General features: G+C 47.1%; 1 protein-coding gene across 3 annotated transcripts in view; it reads left to right on the forward strand.

Moving 5' to 3' along the window:
* Positions 1–27657, forward strand: part of wdr97 (WD repeat domain 97) — a 141367-nt gene that overhangs the window by 90476 nt on the left and 23234 nt on the right. For 2 of the 3 annotated variants that reach the window (XM_068016085.1, XM_068016103.1), the window contains 5 exons: positions 3368–3583; positions 7401–7529; positions 10051–10221; positions 15464–15661; positions 24329–24450. In XM_068016085.1, coding sequence (XP_067872186.1) covers positions 3368–3583; positions 7401–7529; positions 10051–10221; positions 15464–15661; positions 24329–24450 — 836 coding nt within the window. Of the gene's footprint in view, positions 1–3367; positions 3584–7400; positions 7530–10050; positions 10222–15463; positions 15662–16015; positions 16223–24328; positions 24451–27657 lie in introns of those variants that run through there. The other variant, XM_068016093.1, reaches the window with a different exon arrangement.

Here is a 27657-nt window from a genome sequence, read left to right on the forward strand (position 1 = left end):
GTTATCTCTGGGTTGTTGCCCGTGCCACGTGCTAGCGAAGAGAGGAATAGGGAGAGAGAGGAGTTGAACACGTGGCTGCAGGGATGGTGTAGGAGGGAGGGTTTTGGTTTCCTGGATAATTGGGGCTCTTTCTGGGGTAGGTGGGACCTCTACAAACAGGATGGTCTTCACCTGAACCAGAGGGGTACCAATATCCTGGGGGGGAGATTTGCTAGTGCTCTTCGGGGGGGTTTAAACTAATTCAGCAGGGGAATGGGAACCTAAATTGTAGTTCCAGTGTACAGGCTGTTGAGAGTAGTGAGGTAGGGGATAAGGTTACAGGGACGCAAGAGGGCACTGGCAAGCAAGAACTTGGTTTAAAGTGTGTCTACTTCAACGCCAGGAGCATCCGGAATAAGGTGGGTGAGCTTGCAGCATGGGTTGGTACCTGGGATCCTGATGTTGTGGCCATTTCAGAGACATGGGTAGAGCAGGGGCAGGAATGGATGTTGCAGGTTCCGGGATTTAGATGTTTCAGTAAGAACAGAGAAGAGGGTAAAAGAGGGGGGGGTGTGGCATTGTTAATCAAGGAAAGTATTACAGCGGCAGAAAGGACGTTTGAGGACTCGTCTACTGAGGTAGTATGGGCCGAGGTTAGAAACAGGAGAGGAGAGGTCACCCTGTTGGGAGTTTTCTATAGACCTCCGAATAGTTCCAGAGATGTAGAGGAAAGGATAGCGAAGATGATTCTCGACAGGAGCGAGAGTAACAGGGTAGTGGGTATGGGGGACTTTAACTTTCCAAATATTGACTGGAAATACTATAGTTCGAGTACTTTAGATGGGTCTGTTTTTGTCCAGTGTGTGCAGGAGGGTTTTCTGACACAGTATGTGGACAGGCCAACCAGGGGCGATGCCACATTGGATTTGGTACTGGGTAATGAACCCGGCCAGGTGTTCGATTTAGATGTAGGTGAGCACTTTGGCGATAGTGATCACAATTCGGTTAGGTTTACCTTAGCGATGGGCAGGGACAGGTATATACCGCAGGGCAAGAATTATAGCTGGGGGAAAGGAAATTATGATGCGATTAGGCAAGATTTAGGATGTGTAGGATGGGGAAGGAAACTGCAGGGGATGGGCACAAACGAAATGTGGAGCTTATTCAAGGAGCAGCTAATGCGTGTCCTTGATAAGTATGTACCTGTCAGGCAGGGAGGAAGTTGTCGAGCGAGGGAGCCGTGGTTTACTCAAGAAGTTGAAGCGCTTGTCAAGAGGAAGAGGGCGGCTTATGTTAGGATGAGACGTGAAGGCTCAGTTAGGGCGCTTGAGAGTTACAAGCTAGCCAGGAAGGATCTAAAGGGAGGGCTAAGAAGAGCAAGGAGAGGACACGAGAAGTCATTGGCGGATAGGATCAAAGAAAACCCTAAGGCTTTCTATAGGTATATCAGGAATAAACGAATGATAAGAGTTAGAACAGGGCCAATCAAGGATAGTAGTGGGAAGTTGTGTGCGGAATCAGAGGAGATAGGGGAAGCGTTAAATGAATATTTTTCGTCAGTATTTACAGTAGAGAAAGAAAATGTTGCCGAGGAGATTACTGAGATACAGCCTACTAGGCTAGATGGGATTGAGATTCACAAGGAGGAGGTGTTAGCAATTTTGGAAAGAGTGAAAATAGATAAGTCCCCTGGGCCAGATGGGATTTATCCTAGGATTCTCTGGGAAGCCAGGGAGGAGATTGCAGAACCGTTGTTGTTGATCTTTATGTCGTCATTGTCGACAGGAGTAGTGCCGGAGGACTGGAGGATAGCAAATGTTGTCCCCTTGTTCAAGAAGGGGAGTAGAGACAGCCCTTGTAATTATAGACCTGTGAGCCTTACTTCGGTTGTGGGTAAAATGTTGGAAAGGGTTATAAGAGATAGGATTTATAATCATCTTGAAAAGAATAAGTTCATTTGCGATAGTCAGCACGGTTTTGTGAAAGGTAGGTCGTGCCTCACAAACCTTATTGAGTTTTTCGAGAAGGTGACCAAACAGGTGGATGAGGGTAAAGCAGTGGATGTGGTGTATATGGATTTCAGTAAGGCGTTTGATAAGGTTCCCCACGGTAGGCTATTGCAGAAAATACGGAAGTATGGGGTTGAAGGTGATTTAGAGCTTTGGATCAGAAATTGGCTAGCTGAAAGAAGACAGAGGGTGGTGGTTGATGGCAAATGTTCATCCTGGAGTTTAGTTACTAGTGGTGTACCGCAAGGTTCTGTTTTGGGGCCACTGTTGTTTGTCATTTTTATAAATGACCTGGATGAGGGTGTAGAAGGGTGGGTTAGTAAATTTGCGGATGACACGAAGGTCGGTGGAGTTGTGGATAGTGTCAAAGGGTGTTGTAGGGTACAGAGGGACATAGATAGGCTGCAGAGCTGGGCTGAGAGATGGCAAATGGAGTTTAATGCGGAGAAGTGTGAGGTGATTCACTTTGGAAGGAGTAACAGCAATGCAGAGTACTGGGCTAATGGGAAGATTCTTGGTAGTGTAGATGAGCAGAGAGATCTTGGTGTCCAGGTACATAAATCCCTGAAAGTTGCTACCCAGGTTAATAGGGCTGTTAAGAAGGCATATGGTGTGTTAGCTTTTATTAGTAGGGGGATCGAGTTTCGGAGCCACGAGGTCATGCTGCAGCTGTACAAAACTCTGGTGAGGCCGCACCTTGAGTATTGCGTGCAGTTCTGGTCACCGCATTATAGGAAGGATGTGGAAGCTTTGGAAAGGGTGCAGAGGAGATTTACTAGGATGTTGCCTGGTATGGAAGGAAGGTCTTACGAGGAAAGGCTGAGGGACTTGGGGTTGTTTTCGTTAGAGAGAAGGAGGAGGAGAGGTGACTTAATAGAGACATACAAGATAATCAGAGGGTTAGATAGGGTGGATAGTGAGAGTCTTTTTCCTCGGATGATGATGGCAAACACGAGGGGACATAGCTTTAAGTTGAGGGGTGAAAGATATAGGACAGATGTGAGAGGTAGTTTCTTTACGCAGAGAGTAGTAGGGGCGTGGAACGCTCTGCCTGCAACAGTAGTAGACTCGCCAACTTTAAGGGCATTTAAGTGGTCATTGGATAGACATTTGGATGAAAATGGAATAGTGTAGGTCAGATGATCGGCGCAACATCGAGGGCCGAAGGGCCTGTACTGCGCTGTAATGTTCTAATTCTAATTCTAATTCTAATGTGTTTTGGGCTGTCCTGAGGTGGTGATGAACACTTTTTAAATGGAAATTCTTTCTTACTTCCCGAATTTCCAGCACTTGCCTGTTAGATTAATGTGCGGGTCAGATTTAATCTCTATCAGCATGATGTTAGTTGTTAGTCTTGGGTTGGTTTCTCTGTTCTACAGGCCAGGGGATTACCCAGTTGGGTAAGAACCCCCTTCATCCCCATTGCCCTGGACGGCTTCATCCCCAATTCGGTGTTTTTGCGTCTCCTCTGGCCCCTGGAGCCGTGGGAAATCCTGGAGTCTGAGTCGATGTCACAAGCTGAGTCCGAACTGGAGCTCAAGGTGGAGATGAAGACCGAGTCCAAAGAGGAGTTGAGGCTGTCTAAGGAAATGCAGGTACTGTAACTGTACACTCTTCTGCAGGGTTGTGGGCGTGGGGAATGGGGGGGTGGGGGGGGGGGGAGGGGGTGGCAATAGGGGGTAGGGATGGGAGGGGAGGAGGTGGGGAGAGGGAAATGGGAGGGGGAAGGAAAAGGGTTGTGGGAGAGGGGGGAGAGTATAGGTGTAAGAGAAAAGAGATTGGGAGGGGAGGGGATAGGGCAGAGGATAGGGAGTGGGAAATGGATAAGTGAGGGGAGGGGAGGTTGCAAAGGGAGATGGTTGGAGAGAGGGTGGGAGGGGGATGGGATAGGGAAGGGAGAGGGAATAGGGGAGGTGGGGGGGAGAATATAGGGGATGGGATGCGAGGAGATGCAGGTGGGAGAGGAAGGATGGGGAGAGTGAGGGGAAGAAAGGGGAGGCAATGGAAGGGTGGAGATGGTGTGCAAAAAGGAATGGGTGTGGAGGGGAAAGGGAGGAGATAGAGGAGGTGGATAGGTGGGAAGGGATAGGGAGAGAATGGGGATAATGGTGGAAAATGGGTGCAGAGGGGAAGGGGTGGGGATAGGGGCGGGGGAGGGGGGTGGGGATAGGGGCGGGGGATGGGGCGGGAAGTGGGGAGAGACGGGTGTGAGGGGGAGGAGAGACGACTGGTGAGTGTCAACCAGAGGGACCCAGTAACCAAGACTCAGCCCTTCTGCCTCCCACCGTGGAATAGCTCACCATCTCGGCCAAGACCTGGAGGCTGGTCTAATTGGGCAAGGAGAATGGTCAGTCACACCCCATGGCTGATCTGTATCTCAACCCCATTTAGCCTTGCTCATCCATACCCTTACCCCAAAAAACATCTATCAATCTCAGGTTTGAAAGCTGTATTGACTGACCACCTCCCTGCCCCCCCCCCCCCCCACCCCCGCAGCATCTTTTGGGGAGCTGATTACAGATTTTCACTACTCTCTCTGTGAAGATCATCTTCCTGACATCACTCCCTCAATGGAAGGTTACAGTAGAAGATGCCTGGGAATATTGTCGATTTCTGTGATTGGGGTTTCGTACCCCGAATTTCCAGGTTGCACTCTCTCCTGTGAGAAGGGCAGTGAACCCCCTCCTCCCTCGATTATCACCACCTTTCCTGTCTATATCTAAGCAGCCAAGTGTCACATGCGTGCACAGCACTGCCTATTCCCAGATCAGGCTCTTTTGAAGTTAACCGGACACTTTTCTCTCCCCCCTGTCCCGCCCACACACCCCAGTCTCAGCCTCAGCCTGCCCCTCAGTAAAGCAGCTAACCTGCAGCTGACTGAGATAGAGAGTCTTGTTAGCGAATTCAACATTTACTCCTCAGGTTGGATAGTATTGGAGAGGGAGGTAGTGCCGTATTACACAGAAGCTAGGAAGGAACATGCGGAATGCAAATGTACATATGTAAACACAGAAAGTGTGGTGAATAATGTTGGTGAGCTGCAGGCACAAATAGCCATGTGGGAATATAATGCAGTGGCAATAACAGAAACATGGGGCTGGAATTTGTTCTCATCCTGATGGCAGGTTTCATGGTGGGGGGTGGGGGGGCTGAGAATCGGCCATCACAGAACTCGATGCTGGGAATCCCGGTTCCGATTCTACCGGGGACGGGTTAAGCCGACAACGGCCTTCCTGCTCAGAGGACAACTGAGGCCCTTAAGTGGCATTTTAACGGCTATTTAAGGGCCCTTTCCCGCCACTGCTGGGATCTTATCAAAAGCAGGGGGGGCGGGGGGGGTGGGAGTCTCTCCTTCGTGGGCACTTTGTGGCACAGTGGACTCCCCCCACCCCCCCCCCCCCCCCCCCTCCCCACCGCAGGAACAACTTTACGCCCCTGGGACTCTAGGACCCCTCTCCCCCTGGACCGAACGTCTACTACCTCCACTCCCCCTTGCTGGGGCCTTACGGACTGGCCCCGTGACCCCCGCCTCACCTGCCTCTTTTCCAGGGTTCCAGAACCAACAATGGCTCTGCTGAGCTGCCGGCACTGTGATTGGCTGGCAGCTCTTGAGGGCGGGATCTCCATCCCGATAAAGTCTTTAAAGGGATGGGGATCCCGCCTCCTTAAACCGGGCGCCAGGAGCCCCACCTTCTGCATAAAATACAGCCTGTGGTTTAAAAATGGTGAGGTCCGGGCGCTTAATAATCAAGGATACAAAGTGTTCAGTAAAGATAGGGAAGGAAAACCGGAAGGTGGGGTGACCGTTCAGATGAGGGAAGACATTGTCGTGTTGGAAAGAGAGGACAGCCTTGAGGGAGCAATGACAGAATCCATTTGGTTAGAGTTGAGAAGCAAAAAGGGTATGATCACACTACTGGGGGTATTCTATAGACCCCCAAACAATGAGTGAGAGATAGAGGAGCAAATCTGCAAGGAAATCATAGTGATGTGCAAGAACTATTAATGACCCAAATATTGACTCAGATAATTTTAGAGTAAAGGGTAAGGAGGGGGAGGTATTTCTGAAATGTGTTCAGGAGAACTTCCTTGACCAGTAAACTCTCGGTCCAACCAGGAAGGAGGCATTGCTGGATCTGGTGCTGGGAAATGAAGTGGGCCAAGTGGATGAAGTGTCTGTGGGGAAACACTTTGGGAAGAGTGATCATCATATCATGAGGTTTAGATTGGTAATGGAAAAGAGCAAAGAACAATCTAAAGCAGAACTTCTAAATTGGAAGAGAGCTAACTTCAATGGGATGAGAGGGGATCTAGACCTGGTGAAATGGAACCAAAGACTGACAGGAAAAACTGAAACAGAACAATGGGTGATCTTTTAGGGAGGAGATGTTTCAGGTGTAGGCTAGGAACATTCCAACAAAGGAGAAAGGTAGAGGAACCAAAGCCAGGGCTCCTTGGATGATGAGGGAGATAGAGAATATGATGAAACAAAAAAAGGACACAGTATGAGGCATGTCAGGTGAATTCTTCAACTGAGAACCAGGCCAAAGCCAATAAGCTGAGAGGGAAGCATGGAAATATGAAGTGGGTAGTAAGAGCTGGGGTGGGGCCGATTAGGGACAAAGAGGGTGATATATGTTTAGAAGTGCAAGGCAAGGCTAGAATACTTAATGGGTACTTTGTATCAGTGATTACTAGGGAAGAGGATGCTGACAAAATATCAGTACAAGTGGAGATGGTCGAGGTAATGGATGGGGTGAAAATTGATAGGCAGGAAAGGTTGGCTATGCTTAGAGTGGATAAGTCACCTGGTCCGGATGGCTTGTATCCCAGGTTGCTAGAGGAAGTGGGGATGGAGATAGTGGAAGGGCTTTTCATAATCTTCCCTAGACATGAGAGAGGTGCCAGAGGATTGGGGAGTGGCAAATGTGACACCCTTATTCAAGAAAGGGCATAAGGACAGTTGTAGTAACTACATGCTGGTCCGGTTAGCATCAGTGGTGGGTAAGGTTTTAGAAACAATAAACGGGGAAAAAATCAACAGCCACTTGGAGAGGTTCGACTTAATTAAGGAGAGCCAACCTGGATTTGTAAAAGGAAGATTGTACTTGACTAATTGAATGTTTTGATGAAGTAACAGAGAAGGTTGATGAGGGAACTGCAGTGGATGTAGTTTATATGGATTTTAAAAAAGTGTTTGACAAAGTACCACATAAAAGGCTGGTTAACAAAATTGAGGCTCATGGAATCGGAGGATCGGTGTCAGTTTGGATAAAAAATTGTCTTAAAGACAGGAAACAGTAAGTTGTGGTTAATGGTTGTTTTTCAGACTGGAGAATGGTAGACAGTGGTGTTTCGCTATTTCCTATCGATGTCCTGTCGCTCAAATTGCTAACCCCTGAACTTTTTCAGCCCTTATATACATCGACTAAGCGTTCTAGCATCTTCCTGGAGAAACTGGAAGCAGTAATGGAGGAGGAACGTCGCAAAATGGAGGAGCAGGCAGAGAGCAACGTTGATGTTCCTGTCCCTGTTCCTGTGGTATGTTTCCCGCCCTTCATCTGTGTCGCCATCACCCTGCTCTCTCTATCTCTCTCTATAATCATGGTTTAATGCTTGTAACTTCTCCAGTTCCTGCAACATTGTCCAGATTTACACTGATTTCTATGTGTGTATAAAGTACAGATTTCTGTGCTATTTAGAGCACAAATATCACTGTATATGCCTCATATATTGACCTCTGTCGATGTCCTGTGTGTCTTTCAGTATCATTCCTCTTAAATACCTCTTAGCTTCTGTCTGCATATCAGTCACTCTGTTTGTGACTGTCTCTGTATGCTTCTAACTGTGTACTTTTCTGTGTCCCTGTGTCTCTCTGTTTCCCCAATTATCTGTCTGTCCCTGTGTGTCTCTCTCTATCCCTACAATAAGCAAGGTTTTGTTAAATGTTTGAATGTACAGAGTTTGTGCCGCTTAACTGTGAACAAAGCTAAAATCATAGGGTTAAAACTAAAGTTTGAAGGGGAGCTAAAAGGTTTGTAGAAAATGGGGGACCCTGTCGCACACCTGGCCTGAATCGCCCAGTTTGCACCCCAATGCAGTTGAAGTTTAACCCCTCATGTTTCAGATCAATCAATAAAGGAAGTTTTTACACTTTGCAAACAGCTGCTGTGCTGCTGCAGCCCTATTGATGTCGCTGGTGAGCTATTAGACTCAGCACTGCCACCAGCAGGATCCATGTGGTACTGTAACCTTAATTCCATTGAAAGCAACAAACCACCCCTCCCCCACCTCCCAGTCATCCTGCATTGTAAGATAGGCTGTTATTCCCTGTGTCAAGAGGAATAAAATGTAATAACCATATGCCAAGGTGACATGCAACCTGGACATGAACCCAGGCTCAAAAGTCTTCTCTCTCTGCTGGCTTTACTCTGTATCTAACCCCGTGCTGTCCCTCTCCTGGGAGTGTTTGATGGGGACAGTGTAGAGGGAGCTTTACTCTATATCTAACCCCCGTGCTGTCCCTGTCCTGGGAGTGTTTGATGGGAGACAGTGTAGAGGGAGCTTTACTCTGTATCTAACCCCATGCTGTACCTGCCTCGGGAGTGTTTGATGGGGGACAGTGTAGAGGGAGCTTTACTCTGTATCTAACCCCATGCTGTACCTGCCTCGGGAGTGTTTGATGGGGACAGTGTAGAGGGAGCTTTACTCTGTATCTAACCCCATGCTGTACCTGCCTCGGGAGTGTTTGATGGGGACAGTGTAGAGGGAGCTTTACTCTATATCTAACCCCCGTGCTGTCCCTGTCCTGGGAGTGTTTGATGGGAGACAGTGTAGAGGGAGCTTTACTCTGTATCTAACCCCCGTGCTGTCCCTCTCCTGGGAGTGTTTGATGGGGGACAGTGTAGAGGGAGCTTTACTCTGTATCTAACCCCCGTGCTGTCCCTGTCCTGGGAGTGTTTGATGGGGGACAGTGTAGAGGGAGCTTTACTCTGTATCTAACCCCCGTGCTGTCCCTGTCCTGGGAGTGTTTGATGGGGGACAGTGTAGAGGGAGCTTTACTCTGTATCTAACCCCATGCTGTACCTGCCTCGGGAGTGTTTGATGGGGACAGTGTAGAGGGAGCTTTACTCTGTATCTAACCCCATGCTGTACCTGCCTCGGGAGTGTTTGATGGGGACAGTGTAGAGGGAGCTTTACTCTATATCTAACCCCCGTGCTGTCCCTGTCCTGGGAGTGTTTGATGGGAGACAGTGTAGAGGGAGCTTTACTCTGTATCTAACCCCCGTGCTGTCCCTGTCCTGGGAGTGTTTGATGGGGGACAGTGTAGAGGGAGCTTTACTCTGTATCTAACCCCCGTGCTGTCCCTGTCCTGGGAGTGTTTGATGGGGGACAGTGTAGAGGGAGCTTTACTCTGTATCTAACCCCCGTGCTGTCCCTGTCCTGGGAGTGTTTGATGGGGGACAGTGTAGAGGGAGCTTTACTCTGTATCTAACCCCCATGCTGTCCCTGTCCTGGGAGTGTTTGATGGGGGACAGTGTAGAGGGAGCTTTACTCTGTATCTAACCCCATGCTGTACCTGCCTCGGGAGTGTTTGATGGGGACAGTGTAGAGGGAGCTTTACTCTGTATCTAACCCCATGCTGTACCTGCCTCGGGAGTGTTTGATGGGGACAGTGTAGAGGGAGCTTTACTCTGTATCTAACCCCATGCTGTACCTGCCTCGGGAGTGTTTGATGGGGACAGTGTAGAGGGAGCTTTACTCTATATCTAACCCCCGTGCTGTCCCTGTCCTGGGAGTGTTTGATGGGGGACAGTGTAGAGGGAGCTTTACTCTGTATCTAACCCCCGTGCTGTCCCTGTCCTGGGAGTGTTTGATGGGGGACAGTGTAGAGGGAGCTTTACTCTGTATCTAACCCCATGCTGTACCTGCCTCGGGAGTGTTTGATGGGGGACAGTGTAGAGGGAGCTTTACTCTGTATCTAACCCCATGCTGTACCTGTCATGGGAGTTTTTGATGATGCCACTAAATATCTGAATTGTTGAATAACTTCTGTGCACAGGAAGAGAAAGAGCGGAAATTCTCCACAGCTGCAATGAGGAATAGTCTAATCATCCGAAGGCGATCGACGCTGGTGAAGGATGTTCCCACTCCACCTACTGTCCCGAGCGTTGTCGCGCTATTCCGGGGATACGCCTGGTTTGAGAAGTTATTCCCCAATGCAGATGCCAGTGTAAGAATTTAACACTGCAAACGTTCCGTCAACAACCTGCTCATTGGGATTTCTCGATGCTATCGAGAGATTGTTGTCTGTATGTGAGTCAGTGAGTGTCTTTTCCTCGGTGTCCAGGTGGGACTGAGCTCCCGCCCAGGTGGGACTGAGCTCCCGCCCAGGTGGGGCTGAGCTCCCGCCCAGGTGGGGCTGAGCTCCCGCCCAGGTGGGGCTGTGCTCCCGCCCAGGTGGGGCTGTGCTCCCGCCCAGGTGGGGCTGTGCTCCCTCCCAGGTGGGGCTGTGCTCCCGCCCAGGTGGGGCTGTGCTCCCTCCCAGGTGGGGCTGTGCTCCCGCCCAGGTGGGGCTGTGCTCCCGCCCAGGTGGGGCTGTGCTCCCGCCCAGGTGGGACTGTGCTCCCGCCCAGGTGGGGCTGTGCTCCCTCCCAGGTGGGGCTGTGCTCCCGCCCAGGTGGGGCTGTGCTCCCGCCCAGGTGGGGCTGAGCTCCCGCCCAGGTGGGGCTGTGCTCCCGCCCAGGTGGGGCTGTGCTCCCGCCCAGGTGGGGCTGAGCTCCCGCCCAGGTGGGACTGTGCTCCCGCCCAGGTGGGGCTGTGCTCCCTCCCAGGTGGGGCTGAGCTGTAGGACTTGGTGAATGTTATCACAACTAACAATCAGAGATTTAATTGAATTGCACGGACAATATTTTGAGTGGTCAGTTGTTAAACTGCGAGGCTGGTGTCCTCACATGTTTTGTTCTGAGTGATTCAGTTAAAAGCTGATTTCACAACACATTTACCTGAATTATTTTCTGCTGTCCTTGTGATGGATTCAAATTGGAGCTTTTCTTGCCCCCTTTTCCCAATTGGGTGTATTGTTCCACATCATATGGAATCCTTGGATTTATTAATAGAGGCAAAGAGTACAAAAACAGGGTGGTTATGTTAAACCTTTATAAAACATTGCTTCAGCCCCAGTTGTTGTGAGCTGCCTTCTTGAACCCCTGCAGTCCATTGACTTTTCTGTAGTGGTTTGGTACAACCTAGTGCCTTGCTAGGCCATTTCAGAAGCGGTTAAGAGTCAACCACATTGCTGTGGGTCTGGAGTCACATGTAGGCCAGACCAGGTAAGGTGTCCTTCCCTAAAGGACATTAGGGGAGGCGGTGGCGTAGTGGTATTATCGCTGGACTAGTAACCCAGAGACCCAGGGTATTGCTCTGGGGACATGGGTTCAAATCCCACCACAGCAGAAGGTGGAATTTAAATTCAATTAATAAATCTGGAATTAAAAAGCAAGTCTAATGATGGCCATGAAACCATTGTCGATTGTTGTAAAAACCCATCTGGTTCACTAGTGTCCTTTAGGGAAGAAAATCTGCTGTCCTTACCTGATCTGGCCTACATGTAACTCCAGACACACAGCGATGTGGTTGACTCTTACATGCCCTCTGAAATGGCCTAGCGAGCCACTCAGTTGCATCTAACTGCTACGAAATCAATAAAAAGGAATGAAACCGGATGGACCATCCGGCATCGTCCTAGGCACCAGAAATGACAACGGCAAACCCAGCCCTGTCGACCCTGCAAAGTCCTCCTTACTAACATCTGGGGGATTGTGCCAAAGTTGGGAGAGCTGTCCCACAGACTCGTCAAGCAACAGCCTGACGTTGTCTGTAAGGTATGATTCCGTGAGTATGACTATGTCCCAGACACTGCCATCAACTTCCCTGGGTATGTCCTGTCCTACCGGCAGGGCAGACCCACCAGAGGTGGTGGCACAGTGGTATACAGTAGGGAGGGAGTTGCTCTGGGAGTCCTCAACATCGACTCTGGACCCCATGAAGTCTCATGGCATCAGATCAAACATAGCAGGAGGTTTCCTTGACAGATTACCACCTACCGCCCTCCATCCTCCATGTTGAACAGCATTTGGGGGAAGCATTGAGGGTGGCGAGGGTACAGAATGTACTCTGGGTGGGGGAACTTCAATGTCCATCACCAAGAGTAGCTCAGTAGCACCACAGCTGGCCGAGTCCTAAAGGACATAGCTGCTAGACTGGGTATGCGGCAGGTGGTGAGGGAACCAACAAGAGGGAAAAACATACTTGACCTCGTCCTCACCAATCTGCCTGCCGTAGATGCATCTGTCCATGACAGTACTGGTCGAAGTGACCACTGCACCATCCTTGTGGAGACAAAGTCCAGCCTTCACATTGAGGATACCCTCCATCGTGTTGTATGGCACTACCACTGTGCTAAATGGCATCAATTTCGAACAGATCTAACAATGCGAAACTGGGCATCCAGGAGGCTCTGTGGGCCATCGGCAGAATTGTACTCAACCACAATCTGTAACCTCATGGCCTGGCCCCAACCCATTGCCAGGAGACCAACCCTGGTTCAATGAAGAGTGCAGGAGGGCATGCCAGGAGCAGCACCAGGCATACCTCAAAATGAGGTGTCAACCTGGTGAAGCTACAACACAGGACTATCTGCGTGCTAAACTGCGTAAGCAGCAAACGATAGACGGAGCTAAGCGTTCCCATAACCAACGGATCAGATCTAAGCTCTGCAGTCCAGCCACATCCAGCCGTGAATGGTGGTGGACAATTAAACAACTAACTGGAGGAGGTGGCTCCACAAATATCCCCATCCTCAATGATGGGGGAGCCCAGCACATCAGTGCGAAAGATAAGGCTGAAGCATTTGCAACAATCTTCAGCCAGAAGTGCCGAGTTGATGATCCATCTCGGCCTCCTCCTGAAGTCCCCAGCATCACAGATGCCAGACTTCAGCCAATTCAATTCACTCCGCGTGATATCAAGAAACGACTGAAGGCACTGGATATTACAAAGGCTATGGGCCCTGACAATATTCCGGCAATAGTACTGAAGACCTGTGCTCCAGAACTTGCCACGCCCCTAGCCAAGCTGTTCCAGTACAGCTACAACACTGGCATCTACCCTGCAATGCCCAGGTATGTCCTGTATACAAAAAGTAGGACAAGTCCAACCCAGCCAATTACTGCCCCAACAGCCTACTCTCAATCATCAGTAAAGTGATGGAAGGTGTCATCAACAGTGCTATCAAGCGGCACTTGCTTAGCAATAACTTGCTCAGTAATAACTTGCTCAGTTTGGGTTCCGCCAGGGCGACTCAGCTCCTGACCTCATTACAGCCTTTGTTCAAACATGGACAAAAGAGCTGAACTCAAGAGGTGAGGTGAGAGTGACTGCCCTTGACATCAAGGCAGCATTTGACCGAGTATGGCATCAAGGAGCCCTAGCAAAACTGAGGTCAATGGGAATCAGGGGGAAAACCCTCCGCTGGCTGGAGTCATACCTAGCACAAAGGAAGATGGTTGTGGTTGTTGGAGGTCAATCATCTGAGCTCCAGGACATCACTGCAGGAGTTCCTCAGGGTAGTGTCCTAGGCCCAACCATCTTCATCAATGACCTTCCTTCAATCATAAGGTCAGAAGTGGGGATGTTCGTTGATGATTGCACAATGTTCAGCACCATTCTTGACTCCTCAGATACTGAAGCAGTCAGGGTAGAAATGCAGCAAGACCAGGACAAGATCCAGGCTTGGGCTGATATGTGGCGCAAATGTTACTTGCCACTTAAGTGCCAGGTAATGACCATCTCCAACAAGAGAGAATCTAACCATCTCCCCCTGACATTCAATGGCATTACCATCGCTGAATCCCCCACTATCAACATCCTAGGGACTACCATTGACCAGAAACTGAACTGGAGTAGCCATATAAATACTGTGGCTACAAGAGCAGGTGAGAGGCTAGGAATCCTGAGGCAAGTAACTCACCTCCTGACTCCCCAAAGCCTGTCCACCATCAACAAGGCACAAGTCAAGAGTGTGATGGAATACTCTCCACTTGCCTGGATGGGTGCAGCTCCAACAACACTCATGAAGCTCGACACCATCCAGGACAAAGCAGCCCGCTTGATTGGCACCCCATCTACAAACATTCACTCCCTCCACCACTGACGCACAGAGGCAGCAGTGTGTACCATCTACAAGATGCACTGCAGCAATGCAACAAGGCTCCTTAGACAGCACCTTCCAAACCCGCGACCTCTACCAACTAGAAGGACAAGGGCAGCAAATACATGGGAACACCACCACCTGCAAGTTCCCCTCCAAGTCACACACCATCCTGATTTGGAACTATATCGCCGTTCCTTCACTGTCGCTGGGTCAAAATCCTGGAACTCCCTTCCTAACAGCACTGTGGATGTAACTACCCCAAATGGACTGCAGCGGTTCAAGAAGGCAGCTCATCAACACCTTCTCAAGGGCAATTAGGGATGGGCAATAAATGCTGGCCTGGCCAGCGACGCCCACATCCCATGAATGAATTAAAAAAAGCTATAGGAAGGATGTGATTGCACTGGAGAGGGTGCAGAGGAGATTCACCAACATGTTGCCTGGGCTGGAGCATTTCAGCTATGAAGAGAGAATGAAAAGGCTAGGGTTGTTTTCCTTCGAGCAGAGAAGGCTGAGAGGGGACATGATTGAGGTGTACAAAATTATGAGGGGCATAGATAGGGTAGATAGGAAGAAACTTTTTCCCTTCACGGAGGGATCAATAACCAGGGGGCACAGATTTAAGGTAAGGGGCAGGAGGTTTAGAGGGGATTTGAGGAAAAAATGTTTAACTCAGAGGGTGGTTGGAATTTGGAACGCACTGCCTGAAGAGGTGGTAGAGGCAGGAACTCTGACAACATTTAAAAAGCATTTATGTGAGCACTTGAAACGCCACAGCATACAAGGCTACCGGTCAAGTGCTAGAAAATGGGATTAGAATAGATAGGTGCTTGATGGCCGGTACAGACAGGATGGGCCAAAGGGCTTGTTTCCATGTTGTATGACTCTATGACTCTATGACTCTGATTCTATGACCATTGCTGAGATTAGCTTCCAAATCCAGATTTTTTATTAATTAATTGAATTTACATTCCACCAGTTGCTGAGGTGGGATTTGAACCCATGTCGCCAGGTGATTAGCCTGGGCTTCTGGGTTACTAGTCCAGTGTCATTACCACTACACCACTGTCTTCTGCCCCCTTGACAGAGGCGTGTGATGGTGACTGGGCAGAGACCCTCACTCCCAGCCCAGCTGAGAAAAGGCAGCCCCTTGTTCTGGTCAGTCTGCTGCCCATGGGATGCCAGCTCGATGGCCAGTCGCTTGACCCTCTGCTGTTCCTTCTCTGACTGTGTGGTTTTCTTCCCCTGCTGCATGTTCTAGAACTTTCCGCCGGATCTATCGGAGAAGGCGTTTGCGGAGATGCTCATTATGCTTCTGGCGACGGCTGATTATGATGTGAAGGAGGGGATTGCGAAGGCTCTCGTTGTTCTGTTGGCGTCCCAGCGCTCCAATATCACCAGGCTGGCGTGTGATGCCCTGATCGCTGCCATTAATGGCCCCAACCCACCGAGACAGGAGGTACAATTTCTTGGGGCTGTGGGCTGGCAGGAGCTCCAAGACTCGTCAATATCAGTTGCTAAAGGCCTTCCCTCCCATCATTATTAAGGACCTGCCCCTCCTCCCATCATTACTAAGGATGTTGATTATGTCCAGCATAGTAAGCAATCAAACTGTATAGAGAGAGTAGCTTTCAAGGTCTATATCTTTTGAGCTTTTTGAAGGACTATTGAACACCACGTTCCTTTATAAACCATATTTTATCACTATCAAAGGTAGCTAACCCAGATTAAAAAAAAAGATCTCATGACATATCTATTTCCAATTCCTTTTTAAGACAATCATTTATGTAAACAGTTGTTCTTTATTCCACAGCTATTTCTCTCAAACAAGTCTTCCTGATCCTTTGAAGTACAGGCTTTGCTAACTTTTATCTTTCTGTACTATGGTTAATGGATCCCTCCACCTGTGTTTTTTACACTGACCGCTAAAGTTAAACTTTAATCACTCATGGTTGATGTCATTGCTGTCAAGTATTTCCTTGCATGAGCATTTTTCACGATACTTCATCATAGAGTCATAACGGAGCACAGAATCAGGATCTTCTGAGACTCAGGTAATTTATTAGTAAGGTTTTATTAGTAGTCGTAAGGTTTACCAGCAGTAATAAAGCTTATTGGTAGTGGAGCTTAGTTGTAGTGGGGTTTATAAATGATTAATTCATTAATGAATTAAGAAAAATAAATTAACACATGATAAAGATGGCGGTGCAGGTGTTGTGTTACAGCTGCAATATGTGGGAGCTGGTGAACACCAGTGTGATCCACGGCAAACACGTCCACAGTAAGTGTCTGCGGCTCGGGGAGTTTCAGCTCAGAGTCAACGAGCTGGAGGCCGAGCTACAGACACTGCGATGCATCAGGGAGGGGGGATGTTACCTGGACACTTTATACCTGAAGGCACTCACAACCTATAGGATAGGGTCTTCTGATTTGGTCAGTGGTCAGGGACAAGAGGGTGTGACTACGAGTGAGGCAGGAAAGAGGATCGAGAAGGCAGAAGTGGAGGAGGCTCAGCCCTTGCAATAGTCCAACAGGTTTGAGATTCTTTCAGCTTGTATGGATGAGACTGGGGGCTGCAGGGTGGATGAGCAAACTGGCCATGGCACCATGGTACAGGAAGCCACTCAAACGGGGGGGGGGCGGGAGTAAACAGGAATGTCATGGTAGTCTGGGACAGTATCGTCAGGGGGATAGACACAGTTCTTTGCGGCCAAGAGCGAGAGTCCAGAAAGCTGTGTTGCCTGCCTGGTGCCAGAGTTTGGGACATCTGCTCAGGGCTTGAGAGGAACTTACAGTGGGAGGGGGAGGATCCAGTTGTTGTGGTCCACGTGGGTACCAACAACATAGATGGAACGAGGAAAGAGGTTCTGTGTAGGGAATATGAGCAGCTAGGGGCTAAATTAAAAGGCAGAACCTCAAAGTTAATAATCTCTGGATTATTACCTGAGCCATGAGCAAGTTGGTGTAGAGTAAATAAGATTAGAGAGTTAAATATGTGGCTCAAAGATTGGTGTGGGAAAAATGGGTTTCAGTTCATGGGGCACTGGCACCAGTACTGGGGAAAGTGGGAGCTGTACCATTTAGATGGTCTTCACCTGAACTGTGCTGGGACCACTGTTCTGGTGAGTCATATAACAAGGGCAATAGAGAGGGCTTTAAACTAACTAGTGGGGGCAAGGGATCAAGAGATCATGTGATAATTTAAAGAGAGAGGAGAAGGCAAGAGAGCGAAGTAGCAATAAAGGAAATGATAATCAGAGTGTGGCAGGAAGAGGCAGAACATACAAACTTAAGAGTGAGCCAGCAGATAAGGCTAGAGGTCGCAAACTAACAGGTTGGGGGTGGGTTCGGGTGAAGGGAGATATAGAAATCAAAAGAGAAAGACCAAGGCATTGGAAAAGTGTGGTGTGGTGGGTAAAGACAAACAGAATGGGGCAGGAAGGGACAGAGAGTTTAACAGAAATTGTACATCACTGAATAAGGTCATTGCAGGGAATAGAAGTTAATAAAATTGAAATTAAACATTCTTTATCTGAATGTGTGAAGCATCTGCAATAAGATAGATGAACTAATGGCACAAATAGAGGTAAATGATTTAGATCTAATCACCATTGCAGAGACATGGTTACAGGGTGATCAAGGTTGGGAAATAAATATTTCAGGGCACATTATATTTTGGACAGAAAGACAGAATGGCAAAGGAGGAGGGGTAGCACTGATGGTAAAGAATGAGAAAGGATCTGGCCTCAGAAGATCATGAATTGGAATCAGTTTGGGTGGAAATCAGGAAGAGTAAGAATCAGAAAGTACTGGTGGGAGTAGTTTATAGGGGTCCTAACAGTAGTTATACCGTTGAACAGAGCATTAAACAAGAAATTATTGGAGCTTGTAACAGAGGCACTTAGTAGCTTTGGTGGACATCCGATCTTTTCTCGTAGTCTGAAGAGACCACGTCTGCCGACGAGGTCAAAGGCTTTGGTGAGATCAATGAAATCAACGTAGAGGGGCATCTGTAGTTCTTGGCATTTCTCCTGTAGCTGGCGAAGGGAGAACAGCATGTCAATGGTGGATCTCTCTGCTCGAAAGCCACACTGTGCCTCAGGGTAGACACGCTCAGCCAGCTTCTGGAGCCTGTTCAAAGTGACTCGAGCGAAGACTTTCCCCACTACGCTGAGCAGGGAGATTCCACAGTAGTTGTTGCAGTCACCGCGGTCACCTTTGTTTTTATAGAGGGTGATGATATTGGCATTGCGCATGTCCTGTGGTACTGCTCCCTCATCCCAGAACAGGCAAAGCAGTTTGTAGAGTGCTGAGAGTATGGCAGGCTTAGCACTCTTGATTATTTCAGGGGTAATGCCGTCCTTCCCAGGGGCTTTTCCGCTGGCTAGAGAATCAATGGCATCACTGAGTTCCGATTTGGTTGGCTGTACGTCCAGCTCATCCATGACTGGCAGAGACTGGGCTGCATTGAGGGCAGTCTCAGTGACAACGTTCTCCTTAGAGTACAGTTCTAGGTAGTGCTCAACCCAGCGGTCCATTTGCTTGCGTTGGTCAGTGATTGTGTCCCCTGATTTAGATTTGAGGGGGGCGATCTTCTTGATGGTTGGCCCAAAAGCTCCTTAATGCCATCATACATTCCTCTGATGTTTCCGGTGTCTGAGGCCAGCTGAATATGACTGCATAGGTGTTGCCAGTAGTCATTTGCGCAGCGCCTGGGTGTTCCTTGTGCAGTGCTTCTGGCTGTTTTAAGTGCTACGGATGTTAACTCGCTGGGGGCTTTTTTGTAGTTCAGCAGTGCAATGCACTTAGCGGCTATGACAAAGCTACTAAGTATCATCCCCTCATTCCATGACAATATGAAAGGCACAATTCAGCATAGCGGCGCCTCATCAGACCAATCAGAAGAATAGGAAGCTCGGTAAAGGTGGAGGGGTAGCACTGTTAATCAAGGATGTCATTGGTACAATAGTTAGAGATGACCATGGTTCAGGAGATCAGGATGTGGAATTGGTTTGGGTGGAGATGAGGAATAGTAGGGAAAAGAAGTCACTAGTGAGAGTGGTCTACAGGCCGCTGAACAGTAATCACAATGTCCAACGAAGTATACAAGAAGAAATATTGGGTGCTTGTGATAATAGGACGGCAATAATCATGGGTGATTTTAATCTACATATAAACTGGCAACATCAGATTGGCAATAGTAGCCTGAATGCGGAGTTCATAGAATGCTTTTGAGATAGTTTCTTAGAGCAGCACGTTCTGGAACCAACCAGAGAGCAGGTTATATTAGACTTGGTATTGTTTAACTTGACAGGATTAATTAATGACCTCAGAGTAAAGGCACCTCTAGGTAGCAGCGATCACAATATGATTGAATTTTACATCCAGTTTGAAAGAGAGAAGAGTGGGTCCAAGACTAGTATTTTAAACTTAAATAAGAGCAACTATGTGGGCATGAAAGCTGAGCTAACTGAAGTGAACTGAGTTACTCGGCTAGGAGATAGATCAATAGAGAAGCAGTGGAAGACATTTAAGGGAATATTTCAGAATACTCAGAACAAGTATATTCTTACTATAAAGAAAAATTCTAAGGGGAGGACCCACCATCTGTGGTTAACTAAACAAGTTAAGGAAAGCATCAAACTTAAGGAAAAGGCATATAATTGTGCAAAGGTGAGTGGCAGTTCAGATGATTGGTCAGAATATCAAGAACAGCAGAGAAGGACTAAAAGGTTAATCAGTAGAAAGAAATTAGAGTATGAGAGGAAGCTAGCTAGAAATGTAAAAAATAGCAAGAGTTTCTACAGGTATTTAAAAAAGAAACATGTAAGTAAAGTGAGTGTTGGTCCTCTATAGAGTGGGAATGGGGAGTTAATAGTAGACAATAAGGAAATGGCAGTTGCAATGAACAAATATTTTGCTTCTGTCTTCACTATAGAGGATACAAAAACATTCCAGTAATATCTGTAAATCAGGAGATGGAAGGAAGAGAGGAACTTGGTGAAATTTCACCATCACCAGGGAAGCGGAACTGAGCAAACTGACGGAGCTGCGGACTGACAAGTCCCTGGGTCCTAATGGACTTCATCCTAGGGTCTTAAAAGAGGTGTCTCATGAGGTAGTAGAGGCGTTGGTGTTAATTTTTCAAAATTCGCCAGATTCTGGAAACGTTCCATCAGACAGGAAAGTAGCAAATGTAACCCCTCTATTCAAGAAGGGGGGAGGCAGAAAACAGGTGACTACCGGCAAGTTAGTTTGATGTCTGTTGTGGGGAGATGTTAGAATCAAGGGCGGCACAGTGGCGCAGTGGTTAGCACCGCAGCCTCACAGCTCCAAGGACCCGGGTTCGATTCCGGGTACTGCCTGTGTGGAGTTTGCAAGTTCTCCCTGTGTCTGCGTGGGTTTTCTCTGGGTGCTCCAGTTTCCTCCCACAAGCCAAAAGACTTGCAGGTTGATAGGTAAATTGGCCATTATAAATTGTCACTAGTAGGTGGTAGGGAAATATAGGGACAGGTGGGGATGTTTGGTAGGAATATGGGATTAGTGTAGGATTAGTATAAATGGGTGGTTGATGTTCGGCACAGACTCGGTGGGCCGAAGGGCCTGTTTCAGTGCTGTATCTCTAATCTAATCTAATCTAATCAATCATTAAGGAGGTTGTAGCTGGATACTTAGAAAAACTCAAGGTAGTCGGGAATAGTCAGCATGGTTTTGTGAAAGGGAAATCATGTTTAACTAATTTATTGGAGTTCTTTGAAGGAATGACAGGTGCCTGTTGACTTGGATTTCCAGAAGGCATTTGACAAGGTGCCACATAAAAGGTTATTGCGGAAAGTAGGAGCTCATGGCGTAGGGGGTAACATATTCGCATGGATAGAAAATTGGCTGGCTGGCAGAAAACAGAGTATGCATAAATGGGTCCTTTTCTGATTGACAGGATGTGACGAGTGGAGTCCCACAGAGGTCTGTGCTGGGGCCTCAACTTTTTACAATTTATATCAATGACTTAGATGAGGGAAGCGATGGCATGGTAGCTAAATTTGCAGATGACACAACGATAGGTAGGAAAGTATGTTGTGAAGAGGACAAAGAGATTGCAGACCGATACAGATAGGTTGAGTGAGTGGACAAAAATCTGGCAGATGGAGTATAATGTGGGAAATATGAAGTTGTTCACTTTGGCAGGAAGAATAAAAAAGCAGAGTATTACTTAAACGGAGAACGACTGCAGAATTCCGAGGTGCAGAGGGATCTAGGTGTTCCAGTGCAGGAGTCACAAAAAGTTAGTATGCAGGTACAGCAAGTAATAAAGAAGGCTAATGGAATGCTATCCTTTATTACAGGAGGAATTGAAATTAAAAGTAAGGATGTTATGCTTCAGTTATACAGGGCATTGGTGAGACCACATCTCGAATACTTTGTGCAGTTTTGGTCTCCTTATTTAAGGAAGGATGTGAATGCATTGGAGGTGGTTCAGAGGAGGTTTACTAGATTGATACCTGGAATGAGCGGGTTGTCTTATGAAGAAAGGTTGGACAGACTGGGCTTGTTTTCACTGGAATTTAGAAGAGTGAGGAGAGACCTGACAGAAATATATAAGATCCTGACAAGGATCTTGACAAGGTGGATGTGGAAAGGATGTTTCCTCTTGTGGGTGAATCCAGAACTAGGGGGCAGTGTTTTAAAATTAGGGGTTCGCCCTTTTAGGACAGAGATGAGGACAAATTTTTTCTCTCAATGGGGTTTTACGACTTTGGAACTCTCTGTCTCAGAAGGTGGTGGAGGCGGGGTCATTGAATATTTTTAAGGTGGAGGTTGATTGATTCTCTTGCCTAACAGGAATCTAAGGTTATCGGGGGTAGATGTGAGTGTGGAATTCAAGACACAAACAGATCAGCCATGGTCTTATTGAATGGCAGAGCAGGCTCGAGGGGCCGAATGGCCTACTCCTGCTCCTAATTCGTATGTTCGTTTTGGAGAAACTTAAGGGACTAAAATCCAACAAATCCCCAGCATCTAATGACCTAAACCCTAAGGTTCTAAAAGAGATAGTGGATCCGTTAGCTATGATTTTCCAAAACAGCTTAGATTTAAGAATGGTCCCATCGGATTGGAAGTTGGCAAATGTTACACTACTTTTCCAAGAAGAGGGAGAGAAAAACAATGAACTACATGCCAGTTAGCCTAACACCAGTTGTTGGGAAAATGCTGGAATCTATTATTAAGGAAGTCTTAAGTCAACATGGTTTTACTAAAGGGAAAAGTACCAAAAGGTATTTGATAAGGTGCCACACAAAAGGTTAATAGGCAAGATAAGGGCTCATGGAGTTGGGGGTTTATTAGCATGGATAGAGGATTGGTTAACGGACAGGAAGTGAAGAGTGGGCATAAATGGGGCATTTTCAAGTTGGCAGGCAGTGAATAGTGGAGTGCTTCAAGGATCAGTGCTGGGGCCTCAGCTATTTACAATCTATAATTAATGACTTAGATACATTACTCTCTGTCTCTTCATCTATGTTTGCTGATGATACAAAAGGTAGGTGGAAAAGGAAGTTGTGGAGAGGACACAAAGAGGCTGCAAAGAGATATAAACAGGTTAAGTGGGTGGGCAACAAGATGGCAGTTGGAGTATGATGTAGGGAAGTGTGAAGGTATTTACTTTGCTTGTAAAAATAGAAAAGCAGAATATTTTCAAAAGGTGTGAAGCTGGTAAGTGTCAATGTTCAATGAGACTTGGGTGTGTTTGTACAAGGAACACAGAAAGTTAACATGCAGGTAAAGCAAGCAAGTAGGAAGGCAAATGGCATGTTGGCCTTTATTGCAAGGGGACTGGAGTACAGGAATAAGGAGGTATTGATATAATTGTACAGTGTTTTGATGAGACCACATCTGGAATACTGCGTCCAGTTTTGGTCTCCACATTTAAGAAAGGATATACTTGCACTGGAGACAGTGCAGTGAAAATTTACTAAATTGGTCCCTGGGATAAGGGGGTTGTCCTATGATGAGAGGCTGAGTAAATTGGGCCGATATTCTCTGGAGTTTAGAAGAATGAGAGTGAAACATATAAGATTCTGAAGGGTTGGATAGGGTAGACACTGAGAAATTGTTTCCACTGGTTAGGGAATCTAGAACATGGGGTCACAGTCTCAGGATAAGGGGCTGATCATTCAGGACTGAGATGAGGAGAAATAACTACACTCAGGATTGTGAATCTTTGGAATTCTCTACCTCAGAGGTATGTGGGTGTTCCATCATTGTATATAGTTAAGGCTGGGATAAATAGATTTTTGATCTTGTAGGGAATCATGGGATATGGGGAGCGGAGAGGAAAATGGAATTGAAGCCCAAGATCAGACATGATTATATTGAATGGCAGAGCAGGCTCGATGGGCCATATGGTCTACTCCCGCTCCTATTTCTTGTATTCTTGTGAGTCCATGCTGGCTCTCTGGATTGTTCTACAATCAGTCCCATTCCTGACTTCATCCTTTTAATATTGGAAAGTTAGTTGTTCCAAGATGCAGGGAAGTTTGGTTATTAACCCTTAACTCTTCAGGACTCCCAACATGATGGAGTCCAGAGCTAGGGGCACATCAATATAAGACAGTCACTAATAAATCCAATCGGGAATTCAGGAGAAACCTTTTTACCCAGAGAGTGTTGAGAATGCGGAACTCACTACCACAGGGTGTGATTGAGGTGAATAGTATAGATACATTTAAGGAGAAGCTGGATAAACTCATGAGGGAGAAAGGAATAGAAGGATATGCTGATAGGGTGAGACAAGAAAGAGTGAGAGGAGGCACGAGTGGAGCATAAACACCAACATGGATCTGTTGGGCTGAATGGCCTGCATCTGTTTAGGGCAGGGTGGAAGTTAGAAGCTGAATGAATGAAATGTGGGAGCTCAGAGTGAGAGCAGACATCTGGGAGAGAGAAGCTGAAACACTAACCCTACATTTCTCTCTCTGTCTCTCTGTCTCTCTCTCTCTCCACGCAGAGGCTGCCTGAGCCCGAGTGTTTCCAGTTTTGAACTTGATTTCCAGCACCAGCAGCATTTTGTTTTCTGTTCCTTTGCAAGGTGGTGTTTTCTGTAATGATTTGTTTTTGTGTGTGGATGTAGGTTCGAGAGCAGGAAGATTTTATTCGTGTTGCCCTGTGGGCACTGAAGGAGTTAATGCCAGATGCCCAGAATGTGCTCATCGAGTTAATGGTTCAGTTCCTTCAGTCAAACAATATCCTCAGGTTCGAGACCTTTGAATTAATGCAACCGCTATTTTTAAAACATTTTATCTATATTTATGTCGTTTGGTAGTACAGAACATGTTGTCGAAGCTTTTCATCTTGCACTCATCAGGATAACTGCAAGAATACCAATGTAAGGGAAAGCAACAACTTTATACTGTATGAGAAGAGAGTGCTGATTGGTTGGCAGATGAACTCTGATTGGTAGAGGCGTTGCCATGAAGAATGTACCAGTTTACAGTGACTGACAGTTACCAGGCAGCTTGACTCTGATTGGTCAATGCATTGCCCTGAGGAATGAACCAGCGAATGACTGTCACTTATTTTGTTTAGCTGAAACAGGCACAATGTGTGTACATGTTCTTTCTGTCTGCAAAGAACAGGGCCCTGTGTATTAATATATGTTGCTTCCAGTACGCGCAAATGTGCCACACTGCGAGCCCACACTGGTTGTCAGCATAATTCTTAGCACACTGTGAATTATTTAGCAAATGTTGTCCAATCGCGGGATCACATCTAATGTTGGACACTGTGTTTTGAGTTTTGCAAGCACGGGCTGGTTGGGGACTTGTTGCTCAAATTTTTGGGATACATTACCCCTCTGGGGTAATCTGAGGTAGACTGGGCACTTTTCAGGGCGGAAAATTTGAGCAATAGGTGATGCTAGCTGTTTCACACTGCTACTATGCAGAAGCAACGCGTGTGGTGTTCACCACTAACAGGATGCTGCCGTCAAGCCAGAAAGACTTCCTGCCTATCACACAAATGAGTAATGTGATGTATGAATTTCAATGCCAGTGTGATGTTAGGTATATAGGCTGTACGTCCCAAAGACTGGTGGATTGTATCAAACAACATGTCCCTTCCGCTGTTCGCAATGGGCAAGGTACAGGCCGTACCCAACCAGCCCGTGCTTGCAAAACACAAAACACAGTGTCCACCATTAGATGTGATTCCGTGATTGGACAGCATTTGCTAAATAATCCTCAGTGTGCTAAAAATTACAGTGACAATCAATTTAAGATTGTCAGTAGGGCTCACAGTGTGGTGCATTTGCACGTACTGGAGGCTACACAGGGCCCTGTTACATAGAAAGGTAGAAAATAGGAGTAGGCCATTCGGCCCTTCGAGCCTGCTCTGCCATTCATTACGATCATGGCTGATCATCCAACTCAGTAACCTGTTCCCGCTTTCACCCCATACCCTTTGATCTCTTTAGACCCAAGAGCTATATCTAACTCCTTCTTGAAAACATACAATGTTTTGGCCTCAACGCTTTCTGTGATAGCGAATTCCACAGGCTCACCACTCTCTGGGTGATGAAATTTCTCCTCATCTCAGTCCTGAAAGGTTTATCCCGTATCCAGGGGTCATAACCCCTGGTTCTGGACTCCCCCACCATCGGGAACATCCTTCCTGCAGTTACCCTGTCAAGTCCGGTTAGAATTTTATAGGTTTCTATGAGATCCCCCCTCACTCTTCTGAACTCCAGCGAATATAATCCTAAGCAACTCGATCTCTCCTCATATGTCAGTCCCACCATCCCAGGAATCAGTCTGGTAAAACCTTCACTGCACTCTCTCTATAGCAAGAACATCCTTCCTCAGATAAGGAGACCAAAACTGCACACAATATTCCAGGTGTGGCCTCACCAAGGCCCTGCATAATTGCAGCAAGACATCCCTGCTCCTAAACTCGAATCCTCTCGCTATGAAGGCCAACATACCATTTGCCTTTTTTACCGCCTGTTGCACCTGCATGCTTACCTTCAGCGACTGGTGTATGAGAACACCCAGGTCTCGCTGCATATTCCCTTCTCTGTTTATAGCCATTCAGATAATCTGCCTTCCTGTTTTTACAAGCAAAGTGGATAACCTCACATTTATCCACATTATACTGCATCTGCCACGCATCTGCCAACTCACTCAACTTGTCCAAATCACCCTGAAGCCTCTCTGCATCCTCCTCACAACTCACCCTCCCACCCAGTTTTGTGTCATCTGCAAATTTGGAGATATTATATTTAGTTCCCTCATCTAAATCATTAATATATATTGTGAATAGCTGGGGCCCTAGCACCAATCCCTGCGGTACCCCACTAGTCACTGCCTGCCATTCGGAAAAAGACCCATTTATCCCTACTCTTTGTTTCCTGTCCGCCAACCAACATTCTATCCATCGCAATACACTACCCCCAATCCCATGCGCTTTAATTTTACACGCTAATCTCTTATGTGGGACTTCGTCGAAAGCCTTCTGAAAGTCCAAATAAACCACATCCACTGGCTCCCCCTCATCAACTCTACTAGTTACATCCTCGAAGAATTCTAGTAGATTTGTCAAGCATGATTTCCCATTCATAAATGCATGCTGACTCTGTCCGATTCTACCACTGTTCTCCAAGTGCTCTGCTACAAAATCTTTGATAATGGACTCTAGAATTTTCCCCACTACCGACGTCTGGCTGACTGGTCTATAATTCCCTGCTTTCTCTCTACCTCCATTTTTAAATAGCGGGGTTACATTAGCTACCCTCCAATCTGTAGGAACTGTTCCAGAATCTATAGAATCTTGGAAGATGACCACCAATGCATCGACTATTTCTAGGGCCACTTCCTTAAGTACTTTGGGATGTAGAATATCAGGCCCTGGGGATTTATCGGCCTTCAATCCCATCAATTTCCCCAACACCATTTCTCTACTAATACTGATTTCTTTCAGTTCCTCTCTCTCACTAAGCCCTGTGTTCCCCAACATTTCTGGTATGATATTAGTGTCCTCCTTTGTGAAGACAGAACCAAAGTATGCATTTAGTTGGTCAGCCATTTCTTTGTTCCCCATAATAAATTCCCCTGTTTCTGACTGTAAGGGACCTACATTTGTCTTCACCAATCTTTTTCTCTTCACATCCCTATAGAAACTTTTACAGTCAGTTTTTATGTTCGCTGCAAGCTTGCTCTCGTACTCTATTTTCCCCTTCTTAATCAATCCCTTGGTCCTCCTTTGCTGAATTCTAAACTGCTCCCAATCCTCAGGTCTGTTGTTTTTTCTGGCAAATTTATATGCCTCCTCCTTCGATCTAATGCTATCTCTAATTTCCCTTGTAAGCCATGTTTTGGCTACCTTTCCCGTTTTACTTTTGTGCCAGACATGGATAAACAATTGTTGCAGTTCATCCATGTGCTCTTTAAATGTTTGCCATTGCCT

The sequence above is a fragment of the Heterodontus francisci genome, chromosome 2 (genome assembly GCF_036365525.1).
Source record: "Heterodontus francisci isolate sHetFra1 chromosome 2, sHetFra1.hap1, whole genome shotgun sequence".
Lineage (NCBI taxonomy): Eukaryota > Metazoa > Chordata > Chondrichthyes > Heterodontiformes > Heterodontidae > Heterodontus > Heterodontus francisci.